The sequence below is a fragment of the Carya illinoinensis genome, chromosome 14, assembly GCF_018687715.1.
Source record: "Carya illinoinensis cultivar Pawnee chromosome 14, C.illinoinensisPawnee_v1, whole genome shotgun sequence".
Classification (NCBI taxonomy): Eukaryota; Viridiplantae; Streptophyta; class Magnoliopsida; order Fagales; family Juglandaceae; genus Carya; species Carya illinoinensis.
Genome location: NC_056765.1, coordinates 10518657 through 10542014, shown reverse-complemented (window position 1 = coordinate 10542014; position 23358 = coordinate 10518657). Strand labels below are relative to the sequence as shown.

At 34.0% G+C, this 23358-nt stretch overlaps 3 protein-coding genes and 1 long non-coding RNA gene across 4 annotated transcripts; all 4 read left to right on the top strand.

Moving 5' to 3' along the window:
* Positions 1-13335: 13335 nt before the first annotated feature.
* Positions 13336-16556, top strand: LOC122293556. Its single transcript, XM_043102112.1, has 3 exons — positions 13336-15890; positions 16036-16123; positions 16242-16556. Exons 1-3 carry the CDS (start codon positions 13336-13338, stop codon positions 16554-16556), a joined length of 2958 nt encoding a protein of 985 aa, XP_042958046.1.
* On the top strand, positions 16248-17546 carry LOC122295145. Its single transcript, XM_043104208.1, has 2 exons — positions 16248-17298; positions 17380-17546. Exon 1 carries the CDS (start codon positions 16569-16571, stop codon positions 17037-17039), a length of 471 nt encoding a protein of 156 aa, XP_042960142.1. The 5' UTR covers positions 16248-16568; the 3' UTR covers positions 17040-17298; positions 17380-17546.
* Positions 17547-19884: 2338 nt separating this feature from the next.
* LOC122293555 lies at positions 19885-22092 on the top strand. The gene is made up of 6 exons (XM_043102111.1): positions 19885-20134; positions 20284-20388; positions 20535-20639; positions 20795-21072; positions 21163-21372; positions 21943-22092. The coding sequence occupies exons 1-6, from the start codon at positions 19885-19887 to the stop codon at positions 22090-22092; spliced, it is 1098 nt and encodes a 365-aa protein (XP_042958045.1).
* A 193-nt stretch (positions 22093-22285) lies between these two features.
* Positions 22286-23326, top strand: LOC122293190. The gene is made up of 3 exons (XR_006237195.1): positions 22286-22386; positions 22497-23112; positions 23216-23326. It is a non-coding gene; the product is annotated as an uncharacterized LOC122293190 (long non-coding RNA).
* Positions 23327-23358: the final 32 nt, after the last annotated feature.

The following is a 23358-nucleotide window of genomic DNA, read 5'->3' as shown; positions in this document are numbered from 1 at the left end:
TCTGGTTATTCCTTTTCGTTTCTTCTATCTTCGAAAATAATTCTTTAGAAAAATTAGGATCTTTAGATCTTGAAGGACGAAGCAATTAGAAATAAGATCATCATCTAATGAATAACCTAAAAAAATATATATATATATTTTCTAACAACTGAATTATGATTAAATAGTCATTTTCTCAGTAAATCTTTTATATTTCATGCTAAAAACAGTTTCTAATTCAAAACGGATGGAAATTACGTCATGTCAACTTTAAATTCTTATGTACCAAGGAAAGAAATTCGAAAACAAATATGAAATGATAGGACCTAATTCAATTATAAGTTGACACAGAGATAGAAACCTCAATTTTTTGGTTAAAATCTGTCATGTTAACCTCAATAATACATAAACGGTAAATCCAAACATATTAATTTTATAATTAACAAGAAAATGCACGCAATTATGGGGAAAAAAATACTATTCACAACCAAGTAAAGTTTGACATGTTTATATTTTTTTTTTCCCTTCCTTTATCAGATTTTCCTTCAATTAGTTAAAAATCTAAAGTATGATAAAATTGTAAAAATTCTTATATTATTTATAATAATTTGTAGAGAAGCCCAAGAATTAAAATCATAAAAAGGAAAGTTTAAGGCTTAGATAATTAAGAAAATAATTTTTAATAATATTATAATTTTTTTAAATATATAAAAGTATAAATAAAATGAGTGAAAAATATACAAAATAAATAATTAAGACAAATGACCTCCTCCAATTTTTTATTTTTTTTTCTCTCTCTCTAAACGACAAACATCTTTACTTTCTCCAGCTTTACTAAAGCTGCCTGCTCTCTCTCCAGCTTTACTAAAGCTGCCTGTTTGCAGCTTTACTAAAGCTGCCTTCTACAAGAAAATGCATTTTTCCCTTTTTTTAAAGCAGCCCAATTCTAATCGGTGAAGTCAACATCTCGCTTTTACTTTATGACCTTAAACCTATTTCGGTGACTGGAGTTTCGATTCATACTATTTATTTTTATTTTTTTAAGAGTTACGTTATTTATAAATTTAATGTGTAATAAATATATCATTTATTGTGATTAAGACGAATTTTATAATTCACTTCGGTCACCAACTACAATAAAACAAGCATGACTAAAGGCCTCTTTGGATTGCGGTGAGAGAACTAAAATAGAACGATTTAAAGTGCTGAAGTTAAAAAGTTTCTCCGTTTCGTATTTTTATATTAAAGTATTTCTAAATTAAAAAATAAATAAAAACTCACGTTTTAAAGAAAGCATTAAAATGAAGTTTTTTGTCACAAACACTTAAAGAAAAAATAATCTCTATTTTATAATACTATATAAATTACAAAATAACCATAGTCATTTTAACAATATGACAAAGTAACCTTCAAGAGCACTAAAAGTCGTACGTAAAAAAAGTTAAAGATTTATAACTCTTGGCTTTAAAATAACAACACTAAAATTCTATCTATATTTTTCATTCTTCTCGTACTAAAATACTTACTTTCTATTAAAAATATGCTCTTTTATATCATTTCTACCTCAAAAAATATATATATTTTTAATTTATTTTCAAACAAATTTAATATATTTGAAAGTGCTTTGAACATACGAATTACAAACAGTAAATAGCTTTTTAATAGTAAAATTTATTATGTTAAGCTCTAATCTATAAGTTTTAAATTAAAAGTAATATTTTCCACCACAACTCCAAACATGCACTAAATTAAATTTTATAATTTGTTTTAGCCAACGATCCACTCGACTCACGAGCAGGGCTGTATAGAAATAGATGTAACCAACTGTCACCAACATGAACCGACCGCCGGAGTTCGGATCCAGCTGAAACAGACAGAGAACTAGTTGTCCAACAATATGAAATTGATTAAATCAACATCGGATGATTCAGTTCTGATTTAAAATAAGTTCAAATCGCCGAACTGGCCGATATAATATATATATATAGATTTTTTATATATATCTTATATAAAACGACGTTGTTTCACTTAAATTAAAAGACATCATTTTATATGTACTGTTTAAAAAAACATTTAATGAAACAACACATCATCGTTTGGATTTAGAGGTTTAATACCCCTTTCCCTCCCTTTTCTTCTCCCGATTCTCTATTTCTCCCAAACTCTCTCTCTCCTCTCTCACACAGCGTCATCCACCGGCACATCTCTCCTTTCTCCTTTCTATCTTTCTCTCTCTCCCATTGCGATGTCTATTCTCTTTGCACTCTCTCTCATCCCACCACCGACAAGACATTGATGAATCGACCAGAATCACGTCAAAATCGAGCATGCTGGTTTTCTCTCCCTTAACCGACCAGTTTTAAATATGTATGAAACTAGTCAGTTCGTAGGGTGCATCTGTGAAGAGATTTTTGTAGAGTATTGCCCAGATGACTAACACAAAAGGAGAGTGAATTGAGTTGTATTTAAAAATTAACAATTATAAATCAAATGCACAATATAAAATATAGACAAAATACGAAGCAGCAATAAATATAAAGAGTAAGGGTAAGAGAGAGGCAAACTCAGTATGTTAACGAAGTTCAACCCCACTGCCTATGTCCTCGCCTCAAGCTACCCCTTGATTATCCCCAAATTCACTATTTAACTTCCTTCAGGTGGAGACATAAACCTATTACACCTTGGAATAATACCGTTATAAAAGATCTGTGTAAAACACCCTCTACACTGGCAATTACCTTACAAGTGGTGATTCAACTATTCCCTGTATAGAATACTTTCTACACGCACAAGGGTTATACACACTATTTTACTGATATAAGAGCTGATAGAGGGTAGGTTATCAGAGAACACTCCTCAATGAGTGAAATAAGAACAATACAGCGTAAACTATATCTCTCTCAAAATGAACAAGGTTTAAGGCTCAATGTTTAGAGAAGAGATAATGAAAACTTTAAATGAATATTGTATGCTCTTGGTGTTGTCAATGTGAAGCTCTTAAATAATCTATTTATAGGCATATGAGACTTCATATACAAATTTAAAAAAATTCACATGTCAAAAAAAACATTAATCAATTTTTCAAAAAAATCAAATAAAAGTTTCTTCCTTTTCATTTATCAAAGACAACATTATTAATTTTTTAAAAATTTCAAATCTAATCTTTTTACTTTTTGCATATGACAAAAGAAGTACTATTTATTTTTCAAAATTTTTAAACAAAACCATCTACCTTTTGTACAAGTCAAGTCAAAAAGAGCATCAATCACTTTTGAAAATATTCAAATAAAGCATGCACATGTGAAAGATGACAATCAATCATTTTTAATATTTTCAAAATTTTCAAATAAAATCATCTACTTTTTACATAAGTCAAAAAGAGTAGCAATAATTTTTGAAAATATTCAAATAAAGCAAGCATATGTGAAAGATGACAATCAATCATTTTTCAAAATTTTCAAAATATTCATGCACATATGGAAAATGAATTTTAATGCTTTATGATAAAATATTAATTTTGAACCTTAATCCTAGTTTCTAATTTTTAAGAGATTTATAACATTACTCTATGATTTTAATGTGAATTTATTCACTTCTTGCTCATGCTTGGTTCCTTGACATACTTAACTCCATGTATAAACAACTTAAGCTTGAGACTCCTTTATTTTTTGAATTTATTTGTTATTATCAAAACCCATATGTAGATATATAATTACACCAAACTTGAAACTTTGGGTTCAACAATCTCCACATTTTTATGATGACAAATACTTGATAGAACCTGAAGCCTGTATTAATACTTAAGCTCACCTTGAGAATGTGCGTTAGTTTTTCAAAAAAAAAGTATAAATATAATTCCAAACATATATAACAAGTTTAGCAATTCAAACAATGTTAATGTTCTAATTTAAAACTTCTACCCCTTTTGCCATTATTAAAAATGATCCCTAGCAAATAAATGAACTGAAGAAAACGGTGTATCAGTAGAAACTGTAGATAGTTGACAAATTGGAGCCACCCGTGACCCGACAAGTGTGGTTGAAGATTTGAACAATTGCCTGATGTTGTTGACAAACAAGATAGAGAGTTCTGAGTTTCTATAAAAAAAAAAAAATCATTTTCACTCATCTAATACCATATAAAAACAATCTTAAAGTTATTCCAATTCGCATCAAATCTTATTATCATCATATAATTCATCTGCATTCTTTTAACATTCTCACTTTAAGCTTTCAATTCTTTTTTCAATGGCTCATTTTTCTAACATTTCTCTAAATACATTCATGAGGTATTCTGCACCTCAACCTCCTGTCCTTTCTGCAACTGCCATTGATGTTATGTTGCAGCAAGAAAATAATAATTTAGCTAATAAGTCAAATTCCGATACTATCTACGACTTGGTGAGTCTCGGGACTCGCTACTCATCCTCTATTGTTGTTTTTTCCCAGCAGCTACAAGTCAGAAACCATGATATTAAAAAGCTTAAAAAATAAATTGTTGTACTTCAGCGAATTGTTCAAGAGTCTCACACAAGGGAATGAATCTTTCGGCATAAGAATAAATAGTTGAAATTCTTATTAGATTCTTTATTCTGCTTGCCAGTTCTCATGAATAGGGATGACATGATATTATACGAAAAGAATGAGCGTCTCAAACATGAGGCTAAGAAGCTCAAGTTTCAGTAAAGGTATTTATAAAAACTCTCTCTCTATTTTTATTAACTCTTGTATATCTTTTAAGAGATTTCATAGCATACATCATACATATTTTTCTTCTAATCATACATAATATATCTTCTGGTGAAAGTTTTGTAAAAATATCTGCCAACTGATCTTATGTGTTTGTGAACTCTAGTACTATATTGCCCTTCTGCACATGATCTCGAAGAAAATGATATATAATTTCAATATGCTTAGTTCTAGAATGTTGTATTGGATTTTTTGAAAGATTTATAACATTTGTATTATCATATTTGATTGGCATGTGATTATACATGAGTTTAAAATCTTTAAGTTGCTGCTTCATGTAAAGAATTTTAGCACAACAACTACCCGCAGCAACATATTCTGTCTCAGCATTAGATAATGTAATAGAATTTTACTTTTTACTAAACCAGTAAACTGGTGCATGACCTAAGAAATGACATGTTCCACTAGTGCTTTTTCGATCAATTTTGCAACCCGCATAATCTACATCTGTGTAGTTGATTAGATTGAAAGATGTATGCTTAGGGTATCATAACCCTAGGTCAATTGTACCACTAAGATATCTAAAAATGCACTTAACTACAATCAAATGAGATTTTTTTGGAGCTTATTGAAAGCGTGCACATAAGCACACACTGAACATAATATCTGGTTTAGAGGCTGTCAAATATAATAAGCTACCAATCATACCTCGATATACCCTCGAGTCAACTGGCTTACCGGTTTCATTTTTATCAAATTTAATGGATGTGTTCATTAGTGTTCCAATTTCCTTAGCACCTTCCATCCCAAACTTCTTGAGTAATTCCTTAATATATTTTGACTAATTGATGAACATTCCAGTTTTTGCTTGCTTGATTTACAACCTGAGAAAGAATGTAAATTCTCCCATCATGCTCATTTCAAATTCTTCCTGTATAGTCTTAACAAAAACTTGACACATATTTTCATTAGTAGCACCGAATATTATATCATTAACATAAATCTGAATCAACAGAATATCATTATTTTCGTATTTAATGAAAAGAATTGTATCGATTTTTCCTTTTGAAAAACCTTTTTTAATCAAGAAACCATTGAGTTTCTCGTACCAAACTCTAAAAGCTTATTTAAGTCTATATAGTGATTTTGTGAGTTTGAAAACATGATTTGGAGAAATATGATTTTCAAAACCTGGAAGCCGCTCAACATATACCTATTTATTTATAAAACCATTTAAGAAAACACTTTTAACATCCATTTGAAAAAGTTTGAAATCTTTATAATAAGCATATGCAAGTAACATTCTAATAGTTTTTAATCTTGCGACTGGTGCATACATAATCAATTCATTCTTCTTGATTGAAACCATGGGCTATAAGTCGAGCCTTATTTCTAGTAATGACTCCAGACTCATTTTTTTTATTTCTAAAAACTCATTTTGTTCCAATAATAGTATGATTTTTGGGTATAGGAACAAATTTCCAAATATAATTTCTTTCAAATTGATTCAGCTCTTCTTACATTACTAGAATCCAAGATTCATCAAAAAGTGCTTCATCAATATTTTTAAATTCAATCTGAGATAGAAAAACAGTATGATTGCAAATGTTTCTAAGAGATGATCGAGTATTTACACCTCGTGAAGGTTCTCCCAAAATTTATTCCACTAGATGATTTTTCACAAATTTTCACTGTTTGGTTGCATCTTGTATTAAATTTTGATAATCTTTCCTGTTGTATTCATGTTAGAATTCATCTATTGTATTCTCTTTGTTGAGATTGAGACTTTCCATGTTATTTATACCTCATGTTTCTTCATCAACAGATTTCTTGGAGAATAAAGAATTAGATTCATCAAATACTACATGCATAGATTCTTGTACAGTCAAAATCTTTTTGTTAAATATTCTATAAGCTTTACTATTAGTAGAATACCCGAGAAAGATACAATCATCAGATTTTGTACCAAACTTGCCTAAATTATCTCTATCATTCAAAATAAAACATTTGCATCCAACTATATGAAAGTAACCAATGTTGAGCTTTTTCTCATTCCAAAGCTTATAGGGGGTTTTATTTAGTTTATACCTTAGCACAATTCTATTTATAACATAACATGCAGTACTTACCACTTCGGCCCAAAATTAACTAGGCAAGTTGTTCTCATTGAGCATTGTTCTTGCCATTTCTTGAAGAGATCTATTTTTCCTCTCTACTACCCCATTTTGTTGAGGAGTTTGAAAAGCAGAAAAATTATGCACAAAACCATTTTCATCACAAAAAATTTCAATATTTTTTATTAACAAACTCATGTCCCCTATCACTTCGGGTACTTGAAATAATATATTCCTTTTCATTTTGAATTCTCTTGAATAACTTGGTAAAAACATTATGTGCATCATCTTTATGATTAAGAAAGATGATCCAAGTATATCTAAAGAAATCGTCAACATTAACAAATGTATAATATTTTCCTCCTAAACTTGCAACTTTATTTGGTCCAAAAATATCCATGTATATCAGTTGCAGTGGTCTAGTAGTGAAAATATGTTTCTTAGTTTTAAAAGAAATTTTTGTTTGTTTACCAAATTGACATGCATCACAAATTTTGTCTTTAAAAAAATTTATCTTTGGTAAACCTTTCACAAAATCATTTGTTAAAAGTTTGGAAATAAGTTTCATGTTGGCACTACTTAGTCTTCTATACCACAGTCAACTAGTTTCATTTTGAGCTGAAAGACAAATAGCATCTTGTGAGGCAATTTCTTCAAAATCGATTTTATAAACATTGTTGCTTCTAAAAGCAATAAAACAAACATTGTAATCATGATATTCAAAATGGCTATTTAGAGAATTCATTACTAATTTTACCTATTCCCACGATCTTCCATTTCGAGTTGTCTTCAAATATCATATGTCCTTCTTCTATAGATCTAAGATCAAATAATTTAGTCCTATCTCCCATCATGTGTCTTAAACATCTACTATTTAAAAACCATTTGTTTTTTGTTGTTGAGGACTTCATGCATACTTATAAAAACAATTAAAATGATTTTTCTGGGTACCCAAGTTCTTTGGATCCTTTATTTATTAGTATTAGAAGAAAAAAAATTTTTAGGTACCCATATGGTCCTAATAGTCATTGTATGTTTTCTTTTAATAGGACAAGTATGATAATTATAACTATTTCTATTACAAAAATTACAAATAGCATGTAGCATATATGAAGAACTTGAGTGATTGTAATAGTATCTTTTTTTTATAAAATTATTTTTATGAAAAGAATTTTGAATACTGGATTTTGATATAGAATGATTATCAAAGAAGTTTTTTTAAGATTTGTATTTTTGTTTTGGCATATATCCCAAGCCTGCTTTGTCAAAAACACATATTTGACTACCAAGAATTTTTTCAAAATTTCTTTTTCCATTCATAAAGTTTTCAATAATATTTTCTAAATTAGTTTTCTTTTTCTTCAACTCAAGATTTTCATCTTTTGAAACGATATTTTTTTTTTTCTTAAAACATCAATTTTGTTTGTTAAAGAAGAATTTTTTTTTCAAAGCAGTATATTTGATACCCAATTTTTTAAATTCTTTATATGCCTCTTCTAAAATATTTTACAATTCTTCATATAAAAGATATTCAATATTATTAAGATTTGTTACCTCAATGTCATCTTTAACCATAAGACAAATATTTGTTGATTCTTCATTACTTGCTTCACAATTTAAGCTATTTGAATCATCATCCCATGTAACTTTCATTATTTTCTTGCTCTTGTTTCGATCTTTTTTTAGCAGAGAACAATCTGGCTTGATATGACCACGCCTATTGTATTTATAACAAATTAAAGTGTCATTTTTACCTGAATTTTTCTTAGAAAACTTTTTGAAAGATTTTCTCGGAAGAGCTTTATTTTTTTTTAAGAACCCCTTAATTCTTCTTGTTATCATCGCAACTTCTTCATCTTTGTCGTTATTTTCCTCATTTTCATCACTTTCACTTTCATGAGGAACAGTTTTAAGTGCCAAACTCTTCTTTGACTTTCCTTCTTCTTCTCCTCTTTTCAATGTGTACTCATGAGTGGTAAGTGACCAGATGAATTCATTTACTTCGAACTCCTTGAGATCTCTAGCTTCAAGAATCACTATCACTTTTAATTCCCAGCATTTTGGTAAAGAGTTGAGAATTTTTCTTACTATCTCCACCTTAGAATAAACTTTGCCAAGAGCTGTCAAACTGTTTATGATGTTAGTAAAACGTGGACATATTAGAAATAGATTCATCATCATTCATCTTAAACATTTCATATTCATGAGTAAGAATATAAATTTTTGATTCCTTAATTTGCGAAATTCCTTCATAAGTAACTTTTAAGTTATCCCAAATTTCTTTTACCGTAGTACAAGTCATTATTCTATTAAACTCATTTTCATTAAGAGCATTATATAATAAATTCATAGCAGTTCAATTCAATGTATAAAGTCTATACAATCAAACTATTCTTATTCCTTTTTGAAATTTACTCCATCAACCACTTTTGTTGGAATATAAGGTCTATTTACAATGTATTTCCAGATTTCTTGACATTGAGCCTGAATGAATATTCACATTCTAACTTTTCAGAATGAGTAATTGTCTCCACAAAAGAGTAGAGACAGACTGCTAGATTGACCTTCACCAAATGAAGTTGCAATGTTAGCCATAAAATCTTAACTAAAAAGATAGTTAATCTTATAACAGAGCCGTCGCTCTTATACCAATTGTTACTAATCATAGGCAGCACCTATGTCACCTAAGAATTCTACTTACCAAACTAGCCGGCCACCGTCTCTACTGGTGCACTGTCACCCATGATCGGAGAGTATTGCTTCGGTGACACAGTCACAAGCGAGAGTTCCCATGAGTGATCTGCCTGTATAAACAGTATATGTCAACTAGCTCTGACACCAATTGTTGCCCAGATTACTAACACAAGAGGGGGTGAATTGGGTTGTATTTAAAAATCAACAATTATAAATCAAATACACAATATAAAATATAAATAAAATATAAAGCAGCAATAAATATAAAGAATAAGGGTAAGAGAAAAGCAAACTCAGTATGTTAACGAGGTTCAGTCTCACTGCCTACGTCCTCGCTTTAAGCTACCCCTTGAGGATCCCCAAATTCACTAGTCAACCTCTTTCAGGTGAAGATAGAAACCTATTATACATTTGAACAACACAGCTACAAAGGATCCGAGTAGAACACTCTCTTTCTACACTTGCAATCACCTTACACATGGTGATTCAACTATTCCTTATGTAGAACACTTTCTACACGCACAATGGTTATACACATTTTTTTACTAATACAAGAGCTAATAGTGAGTAGGTTATCAGAGAACACTCCTCAATGAGTGAAATAAGAACAATACAGCACAAACTATATCTCTTTCAAAATGAACAAGATTTAAGCCTCAATGCTTAGAGAAGAGAGAATAAAAGTTTTGAATGAATGTTGTATGCTCTTAGTATTGTCAATGTGAAGCTCTCAAATGATTTATTTATAGGCATATGAGACTTCATATTCAAATTTAAAAAGATTCACATGTCAAAGACAACATCATTCACTTTTTTAAAAAATTCAAATAAAAGTTTCTTTCTTTTCATTTGTCAAAGACAACATCATTCACTTTTCAAAAATTTCAAATCTAATATTTTTACTTTTTGTATACGATAAAAGAAGTACTATTTACTTTTCAAAATTTTCAAATAAAATTATCTACTTTTTGCATAAGTCAAAAATAGCATCAATCACTTTTAAAAATATTCAAATAAAGTATGCACATGTGAAATATGACAATCAATCATATTTAATATTTTCAAAATTCAAACGTTTAATTATATCATGCACATGTGAAAGATGACAATCAATCATCTTTCAAAATTTTCAAATTTAATTTTCAAAATATTCATGCCTATGTGGAAAATGTATTTTAATACTTTATGATAAAATATTAAATTTTGAGCCTTAATCCTAATTTTAAATTTTTAAGAAATTTACAACATTACTCGATCTATGACTTTAATAGGAATTTGTTTCCTTTTTATTCATGCTTAGTTCTTTGATGTGTTTGATTCTATTGTGTAGACAACTTGAGTTTGAGACTCCTTTATTCTTTGAATTCATTCTTATCATCAAAATCTATGTGTAGATATATAATTACACGAAACTTAAAACCTTCACTACAAGGAATTTCACCTTTTCCGCCGTTTTTGCTATCGATGCAATTATAATCGATGGAAATATGCAGAAATTACAACGACATTCAAATCGCCGTTGAATTAACGCGCGATTTTGGAATATGGGCGCCTTTGAACAGTGTTATGTCTTATTGCAGCGGATTTGATATTGTTGCAACGAATGTGAGCCGTTGCAAAAAAATCCATATATCCAGCGTGTCGATTAACGTCGGTTATTGCGGTTATTGCGGCAATTTTAAAACAAACCGCTGTTAAAGATGGTAATATTTCCGCTCGTGCCTCACGCTTTTCCCCTTCATAATTCCCACCATTCAAGGTTACGGGAATCTCATTGATGTTCCCATCTCCATTTCCCATTCCCGAAAGGAGCACTACGTATATTGTTGCATTTTCGTGTTCTTCTTTGGGCATCTCCAGACCTGCTGTTCCCTCACAAGGCCACCACCATCGATCATCTCTCTTGCAGAAACCACAACAAATATTGAAGTAATTTGCAACCTTTAAGTTTCAGCTAGATGTTAGGGTTTCTGCAATTAGAGTTTCAAATATATTGAGGATTTATTTCTCCTACCCTACATCTAGTTGTGAATTTCAATTATTCAAAATTATGTGATTTGGGACAGGCTTGGAAGAAGGGCTGTTGTTTGGGGATATGTATGAACCAGCGTGTTCCTATCCACAGAATCTTGCCATCGATTTCCATCAAATCTTGAACGACAGCTATACTACTTGAGTTTTCTCTGACTTAAAGGTATTCCACTTCCCTTACTTAAACTAGTGAAGCAATCAGTTTGCCATTTTTACTGCATATAGTTTCAGCATGTATTTTGTACTTGTATTCGTATATTTGCGACTTGAAATTTCAAAGATTTAACTCCATAACATGACTGGGCCAATCTTGGAAAGAAATTAAACCTTAGCCCAACAATAGTTTCTAATCAGACTCACTTGTTGTATAGAAATGATGGCTGATCCAATATATCATTATTGGGTGTGTTGGTTTACTCCAACTATTTATAACTTCCATGGAGATTTTGAAACTGCATTAAGATTTAAGGCATGAGTTCTCTCTCTTGGTAGGTTATTGTGTTTAGTTACATACGTAATCAACTATATTTTATCATATCTCAAGAGTTGAAATTCTATTATAAATTTTATTATCTCCATGGTTTTGGGTAAATTATTTCTAGAATGTAAGCCCAATTTGACCCACCAACACTTCTTGCACTAATCTGTGCAATTTAAGTCATGCTTGTTTATTATTTCTTCCCACTTGGCAAATCCCATGAATGGGTAGCGAATCTACATGCCTATATCCCTCTACTTATTTTCAACTCTTGTTATAAGTATGTTTTTTTACAAGGGAAGCAGAACAGATTCAAGAGAATTACTATCATCAATGAATTACATGGGATTTCTAATCACTTCCACTTTAATGGCCTTTTATCAAGACTGAGCAGAGCTCTTTTTCCAAAATTTTAGTAGTAGCCTCAGTTTAGGTAGGTGAAACAACAACTTCCGAAAAAAGCCCGGATTGCTAATTTCTATGCTTAGCCTCCTACATATTTAGTGAGGAAGCAATTGGTCGGAAATGTCTTTATCTCTTTTTCTTTTTTCACGTTCTTCGTCGATTCCCAAGATGGACACAATTCAGCCACATCAGGCTAGTTGACTTTTTCCAATTAATTATGCATTTACAAAACTAGTATGAAGGCTAGAATTACTAAACACATACTACTTGCAGTACTTCAACTGAAAAAAATTAAAATGACTTGAAGTTCTGCACCTTAAATATTCATTCCCACCAGATTCCATTAATATATTTTTGTCTTGGGATGGAGAATATACCAACCGATTTAGTTTACCATTCTTTAGCCTTTCCCCCTAAATAATTGCCCTTAAACCACCGGATATGCCTATAAAAGTCTTTTGCAATGGCTTCGAATGCTTTCAAAGCATACATCATGCATATAACATGTTGCAAGGTCATTGTATCCCAAAACATGAACATTCGCTACATGGTGATTTTCAACCTTCTTCTATATGATTTAATTCTTAGTTGGCATGCCTAAGGAAATCCTGTAATAGATAACATCACAACCTCACCCAACAAACAGCTATATTCAATATCAGATTTAATGTATAGTTCGATATGGACTTTTCCAAACTAATAGTTTTTACACTATTCATATTAGTTTCCCAATTGCCCAGTTCATGGTATATATGCTGATTTATGAATATTTATTGACGATAAGTAAAGAGCTTTCATTGTTCCCTTAATTGTTTGGGCCGTCTCAAAATCAGCGGCTTTTCAACTTTGATTTACACATGCTATTAACCGCATTTCGTAGATGACTTTAACTGCATTGCCCTCGTTATGAAGAAGCACTAATTATATCACTGTTTTGTGTGACTAGATGGACAGAAGTTGGATGTACCTGAATGATAGACTTATGTCAACAGAGTATGCTGAAGGGGTTGAACAATTCCTAACAGTAGCTCGCGCGAACGCAACGAGCACTAACCGCACCCGTTGTCCTTGTCGTTCATGCTATAATAATATCTTCCTCCCTATACCTGAGGTGGAAACCCACTTGTACCTAAATGGGATTAATCCAAATTACAACCCTTGGATATTTCATGGGGAAGACGAGATTCTGGATGTTAGTGATGACAATCAGTCCTCATCACCTACTGATGAAGATGAACATATTGATGACATGGAGCAGATGTTAGATGACATTAGGGAAGGCACGCTCATGGATACGTTAGACGATTTTTCCGAACCTAGAAGTCAGCCACCTATAGGCGAGCCAACCCCTTCATTCTCATTTGACAAACTATTAGATGACGCACGACGTCCACTTTACCAGGGGTGTAAACAGTTTTCAAAGCTCTCCTTCATTGTGAAGTTGCTTCATATTAAATCCATTGGTGGTTGGTCGATAAAGTCCTTTGATCTTCTCCTGAAGTTGTTGAGGTCTGCATTTCCAGATGCTCATTTCCCTCGTTCTTATGAAGAGTCACGGTCATTGAAGCGGGGTTTAGGATTCAAATACCACAAAATACATGCTTGTCCTAATGATTGCGTGTTATTTTGGAAGGAAAATGAAGATATGAATGAGTGTCCAAAATGCAAGGCCCCTCGGTGGTTGCCCAATACATATAGAAACCGTTTAATCCCTCAGAAGGTGTTGCGTCATTTTCCTTTGAAGCCGAGGTTGCAACGACTATATATGTCAGCTAAGATTTCAGCCCATATGAGATGGCATAAAGAGCAACGAGCTAGTGATGGTTCAACTATGAGGCATCCAGCCGATTCAGTCGTTTGGACTACTTTCGATAATGATCATAGTTGGTTTGCTGCAGATGCTCGCAATGTTAGGCTTGGTTTAGCGAGTGATGGTTTCAATCCTTTCAACAACCTTGCAAAACCGTATAGTATCTGGCCCGTTATCCTCTTGCCGTATAACTTGCCTCCGTGGTTCTGCATGAAAGAGCAATTTTTCATCACGTCTCTCATTATTCCTGGCCCAAAATCACCTGGTAATGAGATTGATGTATACTTGCAGCCCTTGGTAGATGAATTGAATGAGCTTTGGGAGAATGGGGTGCATACATATGATGCATACAAGAAGGAAACTTTTAGATTGCATGCAGTTTTATTGTGGACAATAAACGATTTTCCTGCATATGGAAACCTATCGGGCTGGTCAACTAAAGGGAAATTGGCTTGTCCTTCATGCAATGCTAATACAGATTCTATGTGGTTGACCTTTGGCCGTAAGCATTGCTACATGGGACATCGTCGTTTTTTACCATCAAATCACGTATGGCGAAAGAAAAAATCTTGTTTCAACGGAAAGGATGATCATCGCATGCCGCCAGGGTTATTATCAGGACTGGATATTCTCCATCAACTCAGTCTTCTTAGGGATGTGGAATTTGGCAAAGGTCAGAAGAAGAGAAAGCGGACTGCTGAAGAATTAAATTGGACCAAGAGAAGCATTTTCTACAACTTACCATATTGGTCCTCACTTCAGCTTCGGCATAATCTTGACGTAATGCATATTGAAAAAAATATTTGTGACAACATACTCGGCACCCTAATGAACATTCCTGGAAAAAGTAAAGATAATATTAACTCTCGCCGTGACCTTGCAAATTTGGGTATACGAAAGGAACTTCATTTGATGCATCAAGGTGACCGGTGTGTAATGCCGCATGCATGTTTTACACTAAATGGCGATGAGAGGAAAATTTTTTGTGAGTGGTTGGCTGATGTGAAATTTCCAGATGGGTTCGCGGCAAATATTTCAAGATGTGTAAATGTTCGTGATTGCAAAATAGTAGGGATGAAAAGTCATGACTGTCACGTTTTCTTGCAGAGACTACTCCCTATTGCAGTTGGGGGGTGTTTGCGAGACGATGTTGCTTTGCCCTTGATAGAGCTTAGTCAGTTCTTCAAAGAGATTTGCGCACGAACTCTAAGTGTGGATTGTTTGTCAAGGCTCGAAAGTGATATTGTCCTCATTTTATGCAAGTTGGAGATGATTTTTCCTCCGTCATTTTTCGATATCATGGTCCACCTAGCTCTCCATTTGCCCCGTGAGGCGATGCTTGCCGGACCAGTTCAATATAGATGGATGTACCCATTTGAGCGGTTTCTCGGAAGATTCAAGCGGTATGTTAAGAATAAGGCTCGTCCAGAAGGATCAATAGCGGAAGCATACATTCATCGAGAATGCTTGACATTTTGCTCGATGTATCTCGATGATATTGAGACGAGATTCAACAGACCAGACCGCAACATTGATGCGGTTGAGGATGATAGGATAGATAGATTTAGCATTTTCACACAGAAGGTCCGTACCATGGGTGTGGCATCACCTATTCAATTAGATCCAATATTATTGACTTCAGCTTGTTGGTACGTGCTTAACAACTGCACCGAGATTGCTGCCTATATAGAGTACGCATCTTTTATATGCTCTTAGCATTTTGTGGTATATATAAATTTCTGAATTTAGTTAGGAGTTTAAGCCTACTGCACATATTTTGTGGTTATTGTTGTCGAACAATTTTAAGAAGAAATGATGTTCCCATATTATGTGCAGTGAGCACTATCAAATATGTAAGGAAAAGAATCCAATGCATGCCGATGGAACGCATCGAGTAGAGTTCCCATCATGGTTCAAGAAACGTGTATGTAACCCCACTTACACTTGAATCCATGCATCGAACTATTCTCAGTATTTACCCATAGTACTACAGTCCATGCATAATTACATGCTTAATAATGGTGTAGGTTGTGATTTTCCAGGTTCAAACTATGCGTGAAGATACCCCTACTGAAGTAGTCGATGATCTATATGCCTTAGCTTGTGGCCCTGAATCTCAGATTAGATCGTACGCTGCGTGCATCGTGAATGGTAAAAGGTTCCACACAAAGCATCGAGAACAACGTCGCCGCATTCAAAATTCTGGTATTTTTGTAACTGGTGATGAGCAAGCAAATAATTTGGAGTTCTATGGTGTTCTAAATGATGTTGTAGAGTTACATTATATGGGATGGTGTCGAGTGTACTTGTTCCGATGTGACTGGTTCGACGTTGGCGATCGAAGACAAGGTGTTTGAGTGGATTCACATATGACTAGTGTCAATGTTGCTAGGACATGGTACAAAGATGAACCCTTTGTCTTGGCATGCCAAGCTGAACAATGTTTCTATGTCAAAGATAGAAGGGTTAAAGGTAGTTGGTATGTCATACAAAAGTTCATGAATAGGAATGTATATGATATCCCACAAGTGCATTTAAATGAGGATCATGAAACGTCATCAAGTGACGGTGAGGCGTATCAAGATGAGGAATTTGAAAGTTCCCGAGGAAATGTTGACTTTGCTGATGTTGGAGTGGCAAGTCCACTCCATAGGCCTGATGTACAACCATTTGAGTTTGATGCATCAAGATTAGTTGGGTCATCTGGACAGCCACAAGTTGGAGATGATTTTATAGATGATGCAGAGGCTGAGTCGGGTTCAGACAGTGGTGTTGCTGATCATTCAAGTCCAGTTGAGGGGATGGATTCTGATGATGATTTCCTATCTGACTCGGAGTAGTCATTTTTGAGTGGGCACATAAATTACATGAAGAAGCCATTTCTTCTCATTGAACTAGCACCTGTATAGTTTCCCCCATTTCCTTTTTAAACTTCATTTACTGCACAAACACAGTCCTCTATCTTGGAGGGTTATATGATGATATGTATTAACATACATTAGTTTTGCTCTTAATTTGACTATGATGAGCTCGTGCTTCTTGTATGTCCAGGTTCTAACATTGATTTGCAACCAATTTGTGCAGATTTATTAGTAACAGGTTGGTGGTATTATTTGGAAAAAGTTAAGGTTGACTATCCCTTTCTGTAGTTGGATGGTAATCTAGTGTTACATGCAGCAGAATATTGTGGACATAGCGGCAAGCATTGCGGCATAATCGAGTGGGATTGACAAAGATATCCTTTTAACTATTTAGTTATTTAATATGCAGTAGCTAACATTGGAACCAAATTTATAATGGAACTCTTTCTCTCTAACATAGACACACACTCATATTTTGTGTCTTGTATGACTACTAGGTCAAATTTGGTGTATTACCCAGGACTGCAAAATATTAGGTGTGCCATATATATATATATATATATATATATATATATTATATATATGTATATTATTGTTTATATAATATACATTTAATTTACCCAACAGTCTTGCCACCTATCCGGGTCCCTTGCATGATAATTTGTTGACTCTAGAGCATGTTTAGACAGCAAGTGTCAATTTCACTATGACTTATTTATCATGAGCACAAGTCCACTACCAGTCAGATGCACTTTGTTGAATGAAGAAAAAATTGACAAATTATCTGCGTGTGATTGATATGGGATGACACCATTTATAAAGCAGCTGGGTACTGTCAAATAAGGATATGGGAAATAAATTACTTTATTAACATTTGAATGACTTGTAACAAGTCAAGCGAAATTCTTAATATGCACTTTGCTTAGATGGGCAATATATAGGTCATATACAATGCCAAAATAATGACGTCAATGGTAATAAAATTATTATATGAGGCAATTAACAATTTGTGCATGTTCTAATATATTTGAGAGGTAAAGGTGGCATCTAACAATTACAAAAGCAGATGGATTTCATATTGGTACATTTTGGACGCTCATTTGGTCAAATTACTGCTATATTTAGTTTTCAAAGATGCACATTGAAGAGAAATATTTAATCATATTTGTGTTGATCATTGGAGGAGTGGCAAGCATAGAATGGTGAGAATACTGCTGCAAATGATATATTAGAGTTGACCCAACCAGAACATAAAAAAAAAAACTATGTGCATGTGTTAGCTTAGTCACCGCATGTCCTGGGAAGAATTTTAATAGTAAAACATCAATCTTATTGAGACAAATGCAAAAAAAAAGTATGCACAAATACGGAATTGGGAAGCATCATTTGAAGACTAATTTTGGGCTCTCAATACATCTATGAAATGGGCGGGACATTTTGGCGCCTGGGAGGGAAAATTGGGGACTTGAGGGTAAATATAATTATGGAACTCATGCTTTAGCAAGGTTAAACTAGGAATTATCAACATAAAGATCTTTGATGTGACCGCTAGGATTGGATGTAATCTGATGGGTTGGTGAATTCTTGAGAGCAACGAAAGGTGAGATATGCCTCTAGTGAACCATTTCTTGAGAGTGCTTTGTCTTCAGCAGCCAAATTGCTCTTAACTTCCAGAGTATCCATTTAAGATTTCCAATGTATTTCTTTGGGTCTATGCGATTTCTGTAGCTTGAGTTCCTCCCTATAATGGATGAGCTTCACAAATAGTTGCTGCATGCATAACGTTTCTGCTGATCTTGTTACAGAATAGATTTAGTTACACCAAGGTACTGCTCTTGGTTTTTTGTCCATTTCCAGGGGAGGAGCATTTTCCAGGTATGGGATTTTTCATAAAACCAGCTAAACAAACTCCATAAAGGTATAATTTTTACCTTCCCTTATGTATGCCTATAATAAATTTCTTTGTAAAAATCTTGTGGAGTGCTTGTGGTTTAGCTCAGTTGTGCAGACAACCATTAACAGTTTACAACCTTGGCTTGGGTTTGATGGGTTGGTTTATGAGTATTCGAGTAATGTGGTTATATATGATTATCTGCTATATATATATACATACATATATATATACACATATTGATAGCATAATGTTACCTACACGTTGGTATTTCAAGGTAGTTTTGACTTTTGGACTCAATGCTATTATGACAATGAGTCCTGCATCTAACATACATATATATATATATATACAATTTGGGTCTGTGCAGATTTTTTTTAATCTTCTTATACTTTGACAATGGATGAAATAGACCTTGCCTGCACTCACTATACTATAACAATTAACAAATCTTTTGTAGTTCTGACTTTGACACAATTCCATGGTGACACTTTCGAAGTATTAATATTGGAAACTTAGAGTGGGGTACCTGTTTTTGACCTTCCTGGGTGGTTGCTTCACATACTGTACAACTAGCTATGCTTTTTTAATTGTGGATATTTTATGTTCTAAGTTGGAGCTGGATTGAGGTGGAAAATTGGAGTACATCTGAAATGAATCTGTGTTGTATATATATGCACCGACTGCACATCTTTGTGTTGAAATCCACATATGTAGCCCTTGTTGATTTAATGTACAACAACAAAGAAAATGGTCACAGTAGTGACTGGTGACACATGTAACAGCTCTAACAAATATAATTACTTTCTGGGTGATGAAAATGTGTCCAGCCTTGTGCCATATACATATTTTTGCCACACTTAGAGAGGAAGATATTGTAAGATGGACAGCTAGAATTGACTACTATATATGTTTGGTTTTAGGATAGCATCAATGGCACCAACCGGACGAGGAAGAGGGTGCAGGCGAGGTGGAGGCTTAGTCAAACGACACGCACCTTACCAATTCATAGGACGGCCACGCCCTCCTATACTAAGAAGATGGACCCCCGATGATGATGAAGGTGCGGGTAGTTCTGACGACTCAACGCAGCCTCCAAGTCCAGATAGGCCGCCTCAACTTGCAAGTTCTAGACCAATATTGAGTGGGCCTAGGAGTGGAGGTAACAATGAAAATCTACATGGTATGCAACCTAATTCTTAGCCTCCTACTGTGACTTTAATTCAAACCAAGGAATATGGCATGCATTGCTGCATAATATGATTGGCAATAATAAGGATGAGCAGCTGTGTTTACGTGTTCCTAATTAACTACGCATGAATGTGAATATAGAAGCTGCAGCAGAAGATGTTTCCGAGCTTGCAGCAGCAAACATTGCAAGTAGAAGACCAATATTGAGTGGGAGCAGGAGTGGAGGCAACAATAATCAGCCAAATGGTATGCAACCTAAGTTTAGCCTCTTATGGTGAATTTAATTAAGATGAGGAATATGAATGCATCCAAGCATAATATGACTGGCATACACATATAGCCACCTCTTTAGTTACGTGTTGCTAATAAAAGATGCATGAATGTGTATATAGAAGCTGCAGCAGAAGATGTTCCTGAGCCTGCAACAGTAAACCTTGCAAGTAGAAGACCAATATTGAGTGGGCCAAGGAGTGGAGGCAACAACGATAATCTAAATGGTATGCGGCCCTAATTCACTAGCCTTGTACTGTGGTAATATAATTCAGATGGGGAATATGATATGCATCCAACCATAATATGATCTTGATAAATTTAATTGCCACCTCTTTAGTTTTGTGTTCCTTATAAAGGGTATTTTGGATTGTGTATCTAGAACCTGCAGCAGAAGATGTTCTCGAGCCTACAACAGAAAACATTGCACGACCAAGACGTGGTCGTGGGCCAGCGAAATGTATTGAGTTTGATAAGCAACGAAAGCATGGAAAAATACCATTGAAAATCAATGATGGGCAAACCGCACCTTGCTGCGAAAATGCAACGATGTTTACAACACGGGTCACATGGATCTTAAAACATCATGCCGACATGAGTTACCCACGATGGACGGATGTACCTATGGTTGAGAAGGAAGAGCTAATGGATCGTGTCAGGGTAAGTCAAGAATTGGACATGCACATTATAAGGAAATTGTTGTTGGATATTAAACTATATATGTTCAAACTAATAACTTGACACTTTTAGGCTGACTTCATATTGGACTGGGAAAAGGACAATCATCGCAAGACAGTCTGGAAACAGTTACGAAGGCGATTCAATGCTTTCCATCATGAGCTTCACAAGAAATATTTGTCATATGATAGCCATGAAGAAGCCTTAGCTAGTGCGCCTGGTATGGTTGGGCCACTTGTTTGGGCAAAGTTATGTGGTAGATGGGGAAGTGAGGCATTTAAGGTATGCCTAGTATTTATAGCATTCTGCACTAATTTAATAGTCACTAATAAGTATGATGAAGGTGTTGTCGGAAGCACAACCTTCTCCATTGAAACACCTCACATGACCATATTTTGTTTTATTGGATTTTATGCAAGTAGAAATCCTATAACACTTAGTGGACAATGATTAATATCACAAACTTACATTGGGAATTCACTGACAGTAATAGGAGTCAATGCCTTGATATGGTTGGAACTAATTAAAGTTTAATTTTGTTATGTTGTTAGACAATCTACCTATGTGGCACTGTCATAGTAGCTCCATCTATGAAATAGGCTGTGTATTATATATGTCATTCTTTGAAGGGTTCTGGGTGAGGAGGAGCTCATGAGACACAGGTAGATCAGCTATAAAACTGGATGAAATCATAAAGTATGCTATGATATTAAAACCAATAGGATAGCATAGTTTAGAATTCAAATACAGATAATTATGTTTTTTGGTCGATTTTATTTCAGTTGTAATTTTCCATTATAACAGCTCGAGCTTTGATTGAAGGTTAATGAGATATTGTTGGTGTATTTGTAGAAAATGTCCAAGCAAAACAAAGAGAACCGTAGCAAGCTGAAAATCAATCACACCGCTGGGAGGAAGTCATTTGTTCGCGTATTAGAGGAGAAGGTTAGGTTTACTTACATACTCTATTCTAATTCTCAATCCACTTGTTTGAAATGCTGAAGGAGTACCAAAAAATATAAGTTTGATAACTAATATAGCATGCGGAAAAGAATTGAGTTTGATAGAAGGTACACACATTGAAATAACTGAAAAATGCTCGGTTTCTGATAACACATCGCACGGACAGCATGCATTGCATTATTGCACATAGTAGAAGGTGGGTACAACCATTAATATATTAGTCTACATATTTGACAGCGTTCGACCACCCCCAACCTGGTAGAGTTTTACAAGGAAGTCCGTTGGTCTAGAAAGAACAACGCATTTGTGACAGAGACGACAGGCGAGCTTTATGTGAGAATTGTATTTAAAACAGTCCAGTTATAGGTTAAAATTCAATAATGGGCAATCATTGTTCTGTTTGTTAAAGAGTAGACTAATAGGATGTTCACTAATCTGTGCAGACACAAATGGCTGAGAAAATGCATGATATGGAACCTGAGCAACGTAGTGAAGAGGCAACAGCTTCTGTATTTAGGGATGTCCTGGGACATAGACCCGGATATGCTAGGGGGCTAGGTGAGATGATAATACCGGACTCTACAAAAAAAATAGATCTTGAACGGGAGAAACGTCATGCTGAAGAAGTGGACAGACACAAAAAAGAGGCCGAGTATTACAAGAGTGAGTTTGAGGAATTGAAGGGAAGCATTCGACTTCTGATGGAGAGGCAGGTTGAGTTTGACAAGACATTGGGTAGTTTAGTGAACACAATTAGGTCACAAGATGAGTCTCATAGAGAGACTCATGGTGACTATCATTGGTACTGATGTGAATGAATGCTTTTTTGTGGTGGTTTTTTGTGTAAATGGTGGCAGGTGGTTTTTTTGGAGAATGGGGTAATAATTTTGGGTGGTGAGCAGGATATCTAAGGCAGTGCATTAAGTAGTTATGATATATAAGTAAATATTTTGTGATCAATATATTTTGGAGGACTTGTAAGCAACCAAGAAGGCACTATGATGGGAACTTGGTTGGAGTTGTAATTCTGCACATGGACTGGGAGCAACATACATATAGGTATGAAATCATGACTTTTGGACTTTAGGGCCTAATTCCATCGATTATTAATACTAGTAGTAAAACATTGCATACTAACACATATATCCTCTTTATTTGACAGGCAATGGTGATGCAAAGTTACTAGTAGTATTTAACACCTATAGTTGAGAGAATGGTGCAGTATAACTTTGCCCAAAAAAAGGCTGCAGCTTGGGCAGTGGTTTAGCACAAGGTTCGAATATATAAACTCAGTCACTTTTTAGA